The sequence below is a fragment of the Brassica oleracea genome, chromosome C4 (genome assembly GCF_000695525.1).
Source record: "Brassica oleracea var. oleracea cultivar TO1000 chromosome C4, BOL, whole genome shotgun sequence".
In the NCBI taxonomy this organism is placed as follows: domain Eukaryota; kingdom Viridiplantae; phylum Streptophyta; class Magnoliopsida; order Brassicales; family Brassicaceae; genus Brassica; species Brassica oleracea.
This window is the reverse complement of record NC_027751.1, coordinates 16,239,424-16,252,865: the sequence shown is the minus strand read 5'-3', so window position 1 is coordinate 16,252,865 and position 13,442 is coordinate 16,239,424. Positions and strand designations below refer to the sequence as shown.

Here is a 13,442-nt window from a genome sequence, read left to right as displayed (position 1 = left end):
CGAAGATCATAATATTACAGAGACGATGTTTGTAGCAAACTGTTACAGTAGGTGAAAATGTTGTTTACACCGACAAAACGACTAACTTTTACTACACTTTTTTTTTGTCAACCGACCTTTACTATAATTATAGAAAAATTTATATGCTGTAAAGATTTGTTAATTAAATTTTGCTACTCAAATATTCTAAAAGCAGAAAATACAATGGCGAGTAAAAGTGCACGGAGTCTGATTTCTGATATCGTTTATGTTGATTGATTTCCATCTAGTTAGTTTCCGGATTTGAAATCTTATTAGGAATTAGTATAGCTTTGTGTAGAAAAAAAAAACTTATATAACAAATTTAATGACACCAAATAATTTTAGGAATAGTATTAGCTTTCGGTAAAAAAAAAAAAAAACTTATAACACTCCAAATTTAATGACACCAAATAATTTTAGAAACGCGTAAAAAATAATCCATTTCCTTTTCGGGTTCCCTGCCTTCTAATTTAAAACACTTTATCTTCTTCTTCTTCCTCACAAAAAAGCAGATTCTCGTGTCTGTCCGAATCCCACAAAATCAAAGGCTATGCAGCAGCAAGACCCGAACTCCAGACCCGCCACTGGGTATCCCTACCCGTATCCTTACCCGAATCAACAACCACCACCCGCATCCGCCGCCAACGGCTACCCATACCAAAACTACCACGCGCCTCACCCCGATCCACGCGCTCTCCTAATCCGCCGCCTCTTCATAGCCCTGATGGTCTCCATCCTCATCTTCGGCCTCATCCTCTTCATCTTCCTCATCGTCGTCCGCCCCCAGCTCCCGACCGTCTACATCAATTCCCTCTCCGTCTCCAACTTCAACGTCTCCAACAACCAGCTCACCGGAAACTGGGACCTCCGCCTACGATTCGAAAACCCTAACTCCAAGATGTCGCTCTACTACGACACCGTCCTCTGCGCCGTGTACTACGGCGACGATTCCCTCTCCGAGACGCGGCTGCAGCCGTTCGATCAGGGGACCAAGGATCAGACTCCGATCAACGCGACGCTCTCTGTCTCCGGGACTTACGTGGAGCGTCAGTTGGCTGATTCGATCGGGAAAGCGAGAGCGGAGAAAGGAAGCGTGGAGTTTGATTTGAGGATGGCTTCTGTGGTTACTTTCCGGTATGGAGTGTACCGGAGGAGGAGGTACGTCAGGGTTTACTGTGATGACGTGGCGGTTGGTGTTCCGGGGAATAGTAGTTCAGGGAAGATGGTTGGGTCGGACAAGAGATGCAATTCTTATTGACTAAGTCAGTTATTTGGAATCAAGAATATTACCTTAGGGATTTTTACAATTTAGGGTGTGGTTTAACCAATTCCTGCGATTATTCAATGTATAAATCGACGATGGTATTTTCAATGTGGATGAAGGAATATTCATGTCTGAAGAAAGAAACAAAAGAAATTTTTAGATAATGTCTTATTTTGTTGATGATGAATGATTCTGTGTTTCATTCTTATAGATTGTGTGGCATGGTTAACTTGAACGGTGTTTGCAATGATTTTGGTCCTGTTGAGTTCTTACATTGGTGATGGGTTTTAACATTTCTCCTTGTGATGATGTCCAAAAGAAAGAATTCTAGAGTTACTTTTTTGACAATGTATCAAGTTGGATCGTTAGATTAAGTAATAGTCAATAGGGATATGCTTAGTATTATTGTTAGGGAAGGCTGATAATTTGTGGGTAATTACTGATTTCTTAGTCAAGTATGTCTTTTTGCTGGAGTTATTATTTTGTTGTAAGGCCATGTTTTGGTTTTTTTCACCTCCAAGTTTTGTCTCCGTGAGTCTAGTTGTGGTCATGATACATTGTTGTGTGTTTTAATTATATTTACTATCTTGATATGCTGCTTTCTGCTGAATTTCGTATACATCTCTTTCGAAAAGTGCTACTGTTGTTTTGGATTGGTGAGTAAGAGACCATGAGTTAAGGGATAATGTTTTCTGAATGGTTCTGGTTGCTTTGGTAAGATTCCAGGATCTTTCCTATTTTGCTGCATATGCTGGATTCGTTTGATTTGTAACCACTGTCTCTAGCTTCCTAGCATATTTGAACAAGTAGTTGCTGGTGGGGTTTTATGTCTATCTTTCTGCATTATTTCATCATCTGCTTTTTTTTTTTTGTAAGGCAGCTTAATTTCATCATCTGTTACTCTCAAATTTATACACTCCCTCTTAAAGAGGGTTCTATAAGATTTATGGGAGCATTTCTAACCATACTCCATATTTCATTATAACATGGAGTTTGTAATAAGAAATGTTTCTAACCCTATTTTTTTTTCATTTATAATAGAGTAAAAAATATGTTTACCCTATAAATTGGATAATACTTTTATTTTTTGTTAACTACTCTGTTTTTCAAGAAAAAATAAGAGTACGGTTAATGGTTATAGTAAAAAAACTCAACCCATACGAACACAACCATGCTTAGTATAAGTTGTGAAACGTCCATCATTAAGATTATTCATAACAGGAACCATATCAGTTATATCTACCAAAATCCAAGTGTTCCAGTCATATGTTTAGAGGCTCCTGAATCGATAATCCAAGACTCAGAAAAATACTTACAGAGAGATGCTCATTCGGTTCAGGTTTGCGTTCTTGTAACATGTGCACTAGTTTCTTCCACTGTTCGTCACCCAGGCCACTAACACCGATCCTATCAGCTTGGGTCAGTGGAGGAACACGCATAAAAGCAGCAGACACTGCCAAACCTAACGCAGAAACAGAGTTACTCACAAGATGATGTGCTCGAGCAGGTCCTGCAGAGGTAGTGAGCTTCCGTCGTCCTGCACTTGTGATTTTGATGCACCAGGACAAGTGTTATAATGCATCTATGTGTCTAATTATTATTTAGTTTATTAAGTTTGCATATGTATAACTAAATAATTTCATATTTACATAATTATTCAAATCTTGATTTTAGTAAATTTCCAAATCCCTAGGTTTTCCTTTTTTTTACAATATTGTTCTCTTTTAAAATCTTGATTTCCATAATCATCATTCTCCTCTACTCTCTAAAGCTTCTGAGTCTCTATATAAATCAGCGTGTCATAGTTATTACTTCAAAAACTACACAAAGTAAGAATTAAGAAGTTAGCTGACTTAAAGGATCTAAACAATGAGGAAGCTTTAGCCAAAAAAAACCAATGAGGAAGCTGGAAGAAGGCGCATCGTTAAGCGTAAGTTATGAAGACATCCAACAAAAACGAAAAAAAAATATATTAGTCTGCTGTTGTGCCGTAGTGGGTTTACTACTACTTGGGCTTGTCGTCATCTGCACCCTTATCCATCCGCCTGTTCCACGGTTCATGCTTGACGACCTCTCCCTTGATCCCGTTTCAAACTCAAGTTTGGTGGCAAGTGTTTTGATTTTTTTCATAGCCTCCTCATTCAACTCCCAAACACAACTAAACTGTCCAACCGTGATTTTCCGATTCGTTTTTCTATTACAAAGAATAGCAATCTAAGCAAAACTTAATCTGGTTTGGTACGATTTGGTTATCCAAGACACTGTTTGATCAAATTAAAAATCTTGTTATCTATCAAAACAGGTGAATCTGTCATCGAACAACCCAAGCTTTGTTGGGTATGGGGCTGACCCTCCAAAAAGCCCACAAGATAATTGTCCTAACACCTGATCACAACAAAAAGATTCGTCTCGTCGACTCGCGAGCTAGCGACCGGCTCGACTCTAGACTGCTTTTAGCCGACGAAGCGAGAACCGGAAGTAGTCGGCTCGATGACTCGAGTTAACGGCCCGATATCCCGGCCTAGCCGTCGAAGAGGCCCACTAGGTCAAGACGAATTAGGTCAACAAGGAGCCATCTATAAAAGGATGAAGAGAGGCAACAATTGAAGAATCCACAAATGATTACACTCGCTTTCGGCTAGATCTAGGGTTTTACATCTTGATTCTCGCCGAACTTGTACGGTCCGACGAACCAGCTTTCACCGGACTAATTCCATCATTCTTTTCCCCTTTTTGTAACACCATTTCAACTCTTTGATCTAATGAAACACGTCTTGTCTTGACCCACCGACGAGAACTCGTCTCTCTCTCTTTACTAGTTTGTCGACAGATCTCGGTTCAAACAGTTGGCGCCCACCGTGGGGCAGACAAAGTAGCGCCAGTAAAAAGATCATGGCTCTATCTGACTCGCCGTCCGACGACGAGTCACCTACAACCGAAGGCGACCCGACAGCGGCAGCCTTCGCTTATACCATACTCGAGAGGATGGCACAGCAAGACGCCATTCAGAAGGCGACAAACGAGCAACTAGCCGCTATCGCCGCAATCTTAGCTCACTTGGCCGGGAACTCAGCAGATCCAGCCACGACGGTTCGGAAACAGCTGTTCGACACCTATCGAACAGCCGGCGTCGAAACCACGACCAATACAAACGCCGTCCAGCCCCAAACACCCGGCGGTATAGATCTCGTAACTGTCCAGGAACTCGCTGAGCTTAAGCAGTCGTTCTTGGACATGAAAGACAAGATGCTCGAAGGACCCACCTCGGCGCCGTTCATCGAACGTGTCCTCGCCGAAACCCTAAAAACCCCGTTCCCCCAGCGAATCACCGACGTACGGTACCGACCAGCAGAGAAAATCCGCTTTCCGACCTTCGCCGGAAAGGCAAACCCGACTGACCATATCACCGCTTTCAATATCGCGATGGGTCGAACTAAATTTTCTGACGAGGAAAGAGACGCTGGCTATTGTCGGCTCTTCGTCGAGAGTCTTCAAGGACCAGCCCTCGGGTGGTTCACTAGATTGGAACGAGATTCCATCAACGATTTTCACGACCTGTCTACCGCTTTCCTCAAGCAGTACATCATGTTCACCAGACAATGAGCGACCCTATCCGACCTGTGGAATCTATCTCAGGGAGCAAACCAAAGCCTCTGCGACTACATGGAGAAGTTCAAAGCTGTTGCTTCAAAGGTGCATGTCCCCGACAGCATCGCCGTTGAAGCGCTGATGAACACCCTCTACTTCAAGTCCCTGTTTCGTGAGGATCTCTACAGAAACCCCACCAAGTCGCTTCAGGATGTTATCGCCAGATTGAACAACTTCATCCGAATGGAAGAAGACACGACAGCGATACTCAAGAAAATGAATGCGACCGCTAAACCGACAGCTCCAAAAGCTCTTGTGGCACGCCAAGAGCCTCGACAGCACGCCACAAGCAACAAATTAAAACTAGCAGAAAAACTTCGTCTATGTCGTCGAAGATAAAAACCTCTCGGGATCGACTGTCGTCGTGCGCGAGAAGGGTTGGAACGGTTGGGAAAACGACGAGAAGTCGCAAACCCCATCGGCGCCTTCAACTTCGAATCCTGGCACGACCGAGCAAAACCTATGGTGCAGCTACCATAAGTCTAAAGCGCACGATACGAGAAATTTCAGGCATCTAGTTGATGCCCTCTTCTCATCCTACGAAAACAGAACAGGAAACGTCGAGCTTCCCAAGCCGAGGCCAAACAACACCAAGAGCTGGAGCAAGAACAAAGAAAAGAAAGCTCAGAAGAATCAAGACAAGGCCGGAGCCCGACCTAGACACACAGAAGATGACAAGCCAGAAGAGCAGGACGAAGACGAGGGCGAAGCACAAGTCGAAGAAGAGCAACCTCGTAATCGTCGACGTGTCCAAGTCATCCTCGCACGACCGAGTTCCTCCTCAGACGAGGAGGAGGACAACAAAGTCCATGACTCGCACGAACACTCCAGCAAGCGACCAAGCGAGAACAGCAGACCGGAGGGGTCGTATGATTTGAGAAGCAAGCTCAGGCGAAAGTCGCAGACAATCGACTGCGTGCACAACTCTAAAGACGATCTTCGCTCAGTCATCGAAGAGTCCAGAGCTAAAAGAGTCGATGACTCCAATATCCGACCCTACCTCAAGCCCCGAGTCAACGATCTCCGCGATAAGCTCAACTAAAAATCTTAAGACCTCAGGATCAAGCTCAATTGACCCAAACGTTCTGACTTACGACGAAAGCTGGAAGAAACGAAAGCCAAGACTGACGATAAACACGAGCCTATCATCGAGGACTTGTCCAGCGATTTGAGTGTCCAATTACATAGCAAACGAGTCGAACGCGCTCCTTTCTTAAACGTGATTATGGGAGGCTCGCCTCTTTGTGGCGACTCGGTCCGGTCGGTCAAAGATCATCGACGACAGGCAATAACCTCGAAGAAGTGGCCATCAAAACCCGAGAATGATCCCAAGATCACTTTCTCACCTGACGATGCCATCGGTGTCCACCTACCTCATAACGACCCTCTACTGGTCAAAGTAGGAATCGCAAAGTGAGACGTCGCCAAAGTCCTGATCGATACTGGCAGTTCAGTCGATCTGATCTTTCGAGATACACTCGATAAGATGGGAGTCGACCTGCGCGATATGAAGCCGTCGTCTCGCTCCCTCAAAGGATTCAATGGGGCTTCCGAAACAATGATCAGGACAATCAAACTCCCAGTCTACGCCTGCAGGGTAACGCGCATAGTCAAGTTCTCCGTCATCCGACCGAAGGCTCCGTATAATGCAATCCTCGGGACCCCTTGGTTGCATTCGATGAAGGCAATATCATCAACCTATCATCAGTGCGTGAAGTTCCCGGGACCAAACGGTCATGTGCAAACACTTCGATGGGACCAGCAGGCCGCACGCGACCTACTGATTGCAACGGTGAAGATGCAACAATCAACTCATCACATCAACGCGATATCAAAACAGATTCAGCCCCAAAAGGACGAGATTCTAGAAGTCACACTTGACGACTGTGACCAAAGCAAAGTACTTCGAGTCGACGTATTCCTCTCCGAAGAAATGCAACGCGTGATCATCGACTTCCTGAAGCAAAATGCATTGACCTTCGCTTGGACGACCTCAGACATGAAGGGAATAGATCCCGCCATAACGTCCCACGAGTTAAATGTCGATCCAATCATCAAGCCCATTCGGTAGAAAAGACGCAAGCTTGGCCCCGAACGAAGCAAGGCCGTCAACGAGGAAGTAGAGCGACTGCTCGCAGCCGGTTCGATTGCAGAGGTGCGATATCCAGAATGGTTAGCTAACGCGGTTGTCGTCAAGACGAAAAACGGAAAATGGCGCGTCTACGTCGATCGACTGCTGGAAACGAGCTCCTGACTTTCATGGACGCCTTCTCAGGATACAATCAGATCTTGATACATCCAGACGATTGATAGAAGACAACATTCATCACTGACAGGGGGATCTACTGCTACAAAGTAATGCCGTTCGGCCTAAAGAACGCCGGCGCGACTTACCAACGACTCGTCAATCGAATGTTCGCCGATAAATTGGGGAACACGATGGATGTCTACATTGACGACATGCTGGTTAAGTCACTCCGCGCAGTCGACCACCTAAGCCATCTGAAAGAGTGCTTCAAGACGCTGAATGAGTACGAGATGAAACTCAACCCGGAAAAATGCACCTTCGGCGTTACTTCAGGTGAATTTATGGGCTAAATCGTCACCCAACAAGGAATCGAAGCAAATCCTAAGCAGATCACCGCAATACTTGACCTTCCCAGCCCAAAGAACAGCCGAGAAAACCAGCGACTGTCGGGGAGAATCGCAGCGTTAAACCGCTTCATCTCAAGATTTACGGAAAAATGCCTCCCCTTTTACGAGCTATTGCGCGGGAACAAGCGTTTCGTCTGGGACGAAAAATGTGAAGAAGCATTCAGACAGCTCAAGCAATATCTAACGACTCCTCCCGTGCTTTCCATACCAGAAGCCGGGGATACACTCTCTCTCTATATCGCAGTGTCCTCTACCACGGTCAGCAGCGTCCACATCCGAGAAGACCGAGGCGAGCAGAAAACCATCTTTTACACAAGCAAGCGAATGTTTGACCCAGAGACTTGATACCCCACCCTTGAGAAAATGGCTCTTGTCGTTATCACGTCAGCAAGAAATCTACGTCCTTAATTCCAATCGCACACGATCGAAGTACTGACGAATCAGCCCCTCCGCACCGTAATGCAAAATACCAATCAGTCCGGACGGTTATCGAAGTGGGCTATCGAGCTTAGTGAGCACGACATCGTGTTCAAAAACCGAACGGCAGCAAAATCTCAAGTCCTCGCTGATTTCCTAATCGAGCTCGCGCTGGAGCTAGAACAAGACATGGTCCTTCCAAGTCAAAACTGGAAACTCCATGTTGATGGATCGTCAACAAACAAAGGATCGGGAGCAGGAGTCCAATTGCAATCACCGACAGGAGAATTAGTCAGACAGTCGTTCAGTTTCGGCTTCACCGCTTCGAACAACGAAGCGGAATACGAGTCATTGATCGCAGGACTGCGACTCGCTAAGGCGGTCAGAGCAAAGCGGCTCAGTGCATACTGTGACTCGCAACTTGTTACTAGTCAGTTTAGTGGTGACTACGATGCCCGCAACGAACGAATGGACGCGTACCTTAAAGTCGTTCAAGCACTCGCTAAAGACTTTGAGTTCTTCGAACTCACCAAAGTCCCCAGAGGCGAGAACGTGTGCGCCGACGCACTCGCTGCCTTAGGCAGCAGGCTGCGCGATCAAGTGAAGCGAACCATTCCCATCCACAAGATAGACAAACCAAGCATCGAGCTCCCACCTAGCGAAACGACCATCGTAGCGCCCATAACCGAAGCTGTCCCCATGGATGAAGACCCCACAGCGGAACAAACCGAAGCCGCCGACTGGATGATCGAATTCATCGACTATCTTGTCAATGGAAAGTTACCTCCCGAGAAATGGATTGCGAGACGACTTAAAACACGGAGTGCCCACTACTTCGTCTTAGATGGAGAACTCCATCGATGGACCGCGACCAAAGTACTCTTGAAGTAGATCCATGGTGAGGAAACACACCTTGTCATGTCCGAAACGCATGAAGGCGCCGCAGGAAATCACTCTGGAGGACGAGCACTCTCCCTGAAAGTCAAAAGCCTCGGCTTTTACTGGCCAACAATGAAAGCAGACTGCGAAGCATACGCTCAATGATGCGACCAATGCCAGCGACACGCCTCGACAATTCATTCCCTGACAAGTTACTACAAATGATGACAGTGCCATACCCTTTCATGCGGTGGGGGATGGACATAATCGGCCCTATGCCGAGCTCTCGACAAAAGCGCTTCATCCTAGTCTTAACCGATTACTTCACAAAGTGGATCGAGGCGGAAGCTTTCGCCAACGTAACAGAGAAAGAAGTCCAACGGTTCGTATGGAAAAACATCATCTGTCGCCACAGCCTGCCTTACGAAATAGTGACTGACAACGAATCTCAGTTCGTATCAAACAAGTTTCTAGAATTCTGCGAAAGGTGGAGAATCCGACTCAACACATCGAGCCCGCGGTACCCGTAGAGCAACGGTCAAGCCGAGGCGTCCAACAAAATCATAATCGACGGATTAAAGAAACGCATCGACTTCAAAAAAGGATGATGGGCCGATGAACTCGACGGTGTTCTTTGGTCGCATAGAACGACTCCTCGAGGAGCGACGAAATTGACTCCTTTCTCAATGGCCCACGGAGTCGAAGCTATGGCTCCCGCTGAAGTGAACGTAACCAGCCTACGTCGATCAAAAATGCCACAGAACGTTGAGCTCAACAGTGACATGCTGCTCGACGCGTTGGACGCCAACGAAGAGCGACGCAATCAAGCTCTGCTCCGCATCCAGAATTATCAACATCAGATCGAGAACTACTACAACAAGAAGGTCAGGTCTCGCCCTCTCGAGTTGGGCGATATAGTACTCCGCAAAGTGTTCGAAAACACCAAGGAGCTGAATGCATGCAAGCTGGGGACTAACTGGGAAGGACCATACAAAATCAACGGGTGAATGAACAATCGAACCACTTTTGCTCACCAAAAAGGAACTACGTATGGCTTGATCCTCTCCCAGAGGTACGTAGGCAGCCTTAACCGGTCCAACTATAACCAAAAAAAAAAGAAGAAAGAAAAGTGAATGCGCATCCACTGCCACTTTCGCTCACCAAAAAGGAACTACGAATGGCTTGATCCTCTCCCGGAGGTACGTAGGCAGCCTTAACCGGTCCAACTATAACCAAAAAAACAAAACAAATCTTCTCAACGAGAGGGAGTACAAAATTTTTTTGCGATGCTTACGCACGAGCATGACTCCGTCTCTCGAACTAACATACTGTCGCTCGCACCCACTAACAAGCATGTCCTGATCAGACACGTGCTCGGGGGATTTTCGGTCATGTCACGGCTTCAGCCGATACGATCGAGACGATAGCTTTCAACCGTCTTATAATCCTTTAAAGTTGTCTAAATTCGATAAACTGTCTGATCAATCTTCAGGTTTACTTCGAGATACCGACCATTTTGCCAGATAAAAATCGATAAAATCTAAAGTCCGAAAAAAAATTCGGCGACTCATCGAAAGGCCCTTAGAAGTCCCGAGTCCAAGAGACCTCGTCTCACAGCTAAGGTGAACTCCGTTTGAAAAACTTCTAAGTCCAAAAACAATCACAAGGTTTACTGAAGGTTCAAACGGAAATCAAAGCCACAAAATAAAACCAAAGAAGTTCAAAGTTACAACAACGAAAGCCTCACAGGGCTAAAAACGGAAAGTTTAAGAGAAACAACAACAACACATAAGATCAGTCTTCACCACGATCAAGGTCTCCTCCGATGACTTGAGCTCCGAGCGGATCAGAGGCACCTCCGATCCCATCTGTTGTCGAATCAGGCGGGTTCTCAACTCCATCAACGTTGCCTTGTTCCTTGGCCGAAGACTCCTCAAGATCCTCCTCTGTTCCTTGTTGATTACTCGCGGGAACCTGTTCATTTGACTTATCCCCACCGTCTTCCTCAGCTAAAGAATCAGAAAGTGTGACCAGATATTCCGGGTCCAATCCTGTCCCATCCTCCCCCAGAGGAAGAGTCAGATTCTCATCGCTAAGCCCAAGTGTCGGAGTCGATGGCTCTTCTCTCACCACGAGGTTGACTGCGACTGGAGCCGGGCTCGAAGCGACTGGAGCAGTCGTCAGTTCAGAAGCGTCTTTGGTCCTCTCGATCCCGCTGACGTGGCCTCGTCCTTGAACGGAAGACCCCTCGAGGTCTCATTCAGTCGGTTCGTTCGATCTCTCGATCGCATGATCACCCTGAGAACTCGTGGAAGTTTGGAGAATGGTCACAGTTCCAGCATCGATCAGATTTGTGTTTGACCCGTACGGGTAGATCGCTGCCAAAACGTTCTCGTTCAAGAAAGGAGACAGAAGATGAAGTGGAGATAAGCAAAGAAACTCTTCGGGAATCCCTCCAACAATTAAGCGATTAGCCTCTTCTTCGAACTCTTTCTCCTGCTCGGCGAACAAGTCGATCGTTTTCTGCGGGATGTCGATCCCACTCTCCTTAAGCGCTTCAAGAAACTTCTTCGTTCCGAAGGTCTGGCTCTGCAAGGATCTTGCCGTTTCGAAGTCACCACGACGTTTCTCGAGTTCTCGAATCTTGGTAAAATGCTGGTTGCACTTGACGATCATGGCGGTTTTAACGCGGACATGCTCATACGTGACCTCGTAACTCCGAGAGTCCCTTTGCCGGCTGATTTCCTTCAGATGCCTTAAGGCCGTAGCGACCTTCTCTTTCTCCCAAGAAGTTTTCTCTTCCTCCAGAGCAGCCTTCTCTCGTTCGAGTCCTCTGATCTTCTTGCCGGCAGTCTTGAACTTGCCCTTCAGTTCCCCGAACTTCTCCACAAACTTCTCCTTCTGAGCCTTTTTCTCTACGAGTAACCGACTTTGCTCCGCCGCAGCCTTATCGACCGTCGCCTTAAATTCACTCGTTCTGCGATTGAGAACCGTGTCCTTCACTCGCACGAGCTTGTCAGCTTGCTTCAGCTTGGAGATAGTCTCCTTGAGAGCCGTATCGTACATCTCGACGTAATTCATGCTCCCGTCACTTTGCACGAATGAAAGAAAAGGTAAAAACTAGAAACGAAGAGAGGGCGAGACAAGGAAAGTAATCCTCACCAGAATCTTAGTCCTCGCTGCGTCGACATAGGCATCTTTGAAGATGAGGTCTTTAACCAGCGGAATGTCTTTTGCGCCACCTCGGATTTGGCGAACTAGTTCAGCACATTCCGTCGGAGCATAAGCGAGCGGTGTGTCGCCATCATACTTGAACTCTACATGGTCCGGGAATTTGATTCGTCCTCCCTTCGAGGCCGAACCGCTACTCCTGGTCGCCGAAGGCGCCGCTGGAGGAGATTTCTCGACGGAAGTAGGCGCATCTCCCTCACGGGTAGATTTTTTCTTCCTCTCCAACGGAATGCTCGGGGAGTCATCCAACTCGTCGCTAGTCTGAGCAGCGACATTACGGTTAGAGCTATCGAGAGCAACGAGCTCTCGACCCCTCCACGTCTCCGCTGGGCTCCGATCGCTCCTCAACAGTCCTCTTCTTCTTCTTCTTCTCTTTCTTCTTCTTCTTCTTTGGAGGTTCATCGGATTCTGTCCCAGTACGAGCCTCGACCGAAGCAGACGATCGAACCTCTTCTTCTTATTACCGTCAGTCACCGACGGTTCAGCGGTCTCTCGATCGGAAGATTCTTGTACAGGTTCTTCCCTCAAAGATTCAGTATTAACCGGGTCTGTAGTCAGTGCCTGCGGGATTACGAGAGACAGAGGCCCAGAAGAGGTCGTCTCGCCAGGAGTCGCAGAGGGCGTATTTTTCGCTCCGCTCAACTTTTTCTTCATTAAAGCATTTATGTCTGGAAGCTCTTTCATTTCCCTTGCTGCGTTGATCACCTTCTGCTCGGCGCAAGTGAATATAGAGAACCGCCGTTTGTTGCCAGTAATCAACGGCGGCAGGTCAGATCTCCAGTCTCCTGCGAAAGATCGACGAGTCGGATCCAAGCAAACAGATGCATGCAAGGAAAAGTATATAATAAAACGCGTTAAAAGACTTACTCTTCGAGATCTTGTCGATGGCTCGCCGAATCCTCTCAACGGTGATATCCTTCCAACTTACTTGAGCAAGCGACGCGACAGCACGAGCGTTAGCTACGAAGTCTTCGGGATAGATGGCTGTGTCCGGGTGGTCAACTGCAGTCAAACGCAAAACCGTCAGAAAGAAAAGAAAAAGGGGGGGGGATATCGATTTCCATAAAAATCGAAAGGAATCGCCGGGCGGCTCTTCGAAGGCGAAACTGTCAGACTTGACGTAAAAGTAGAAGCGCTGCCAGTTATATGTCCTGTTGGGATGATCGACGATCACGTTGTAGTTAGGCCTCATCTGGATCGAGTACAACCCATCCCCCATCGACTTAAGGTACGTCAACTCTTCGAACGTCCGCACGCTCATCGACACATTGATCTCTGCTGCTGTAACCATCAAGGCAACTGAGACACGGAGCGAACCATTTAAGAA

General features: G+C 46.8%; 1 protein-coding gene across 1 annotated transcript; it reads left to right on the top strand.

Annotated features, from left to right (window-relative positions):
• Window positions 1-462: 462 nt before the first annotated feature.
• LOC106337526 (protein YLS9-like) lies at window positions 463-1,472 on the top strand. Its single transcript, XM_013776628.1, has one exon. The coding sequence runs from the start codon at window positions 572-574 to the stop codon at window positions 1,277-1,279; it is 708 nt and encodes a 235-aa protein (XP_013632082.1). The 5' UTR covers window positions 463-571; the 3' UTR covers window positions 1,280-1,472.
• The last annotated feature ends 11,970 nt before the right edge of the window (window positions 1,473-13,442 follow it).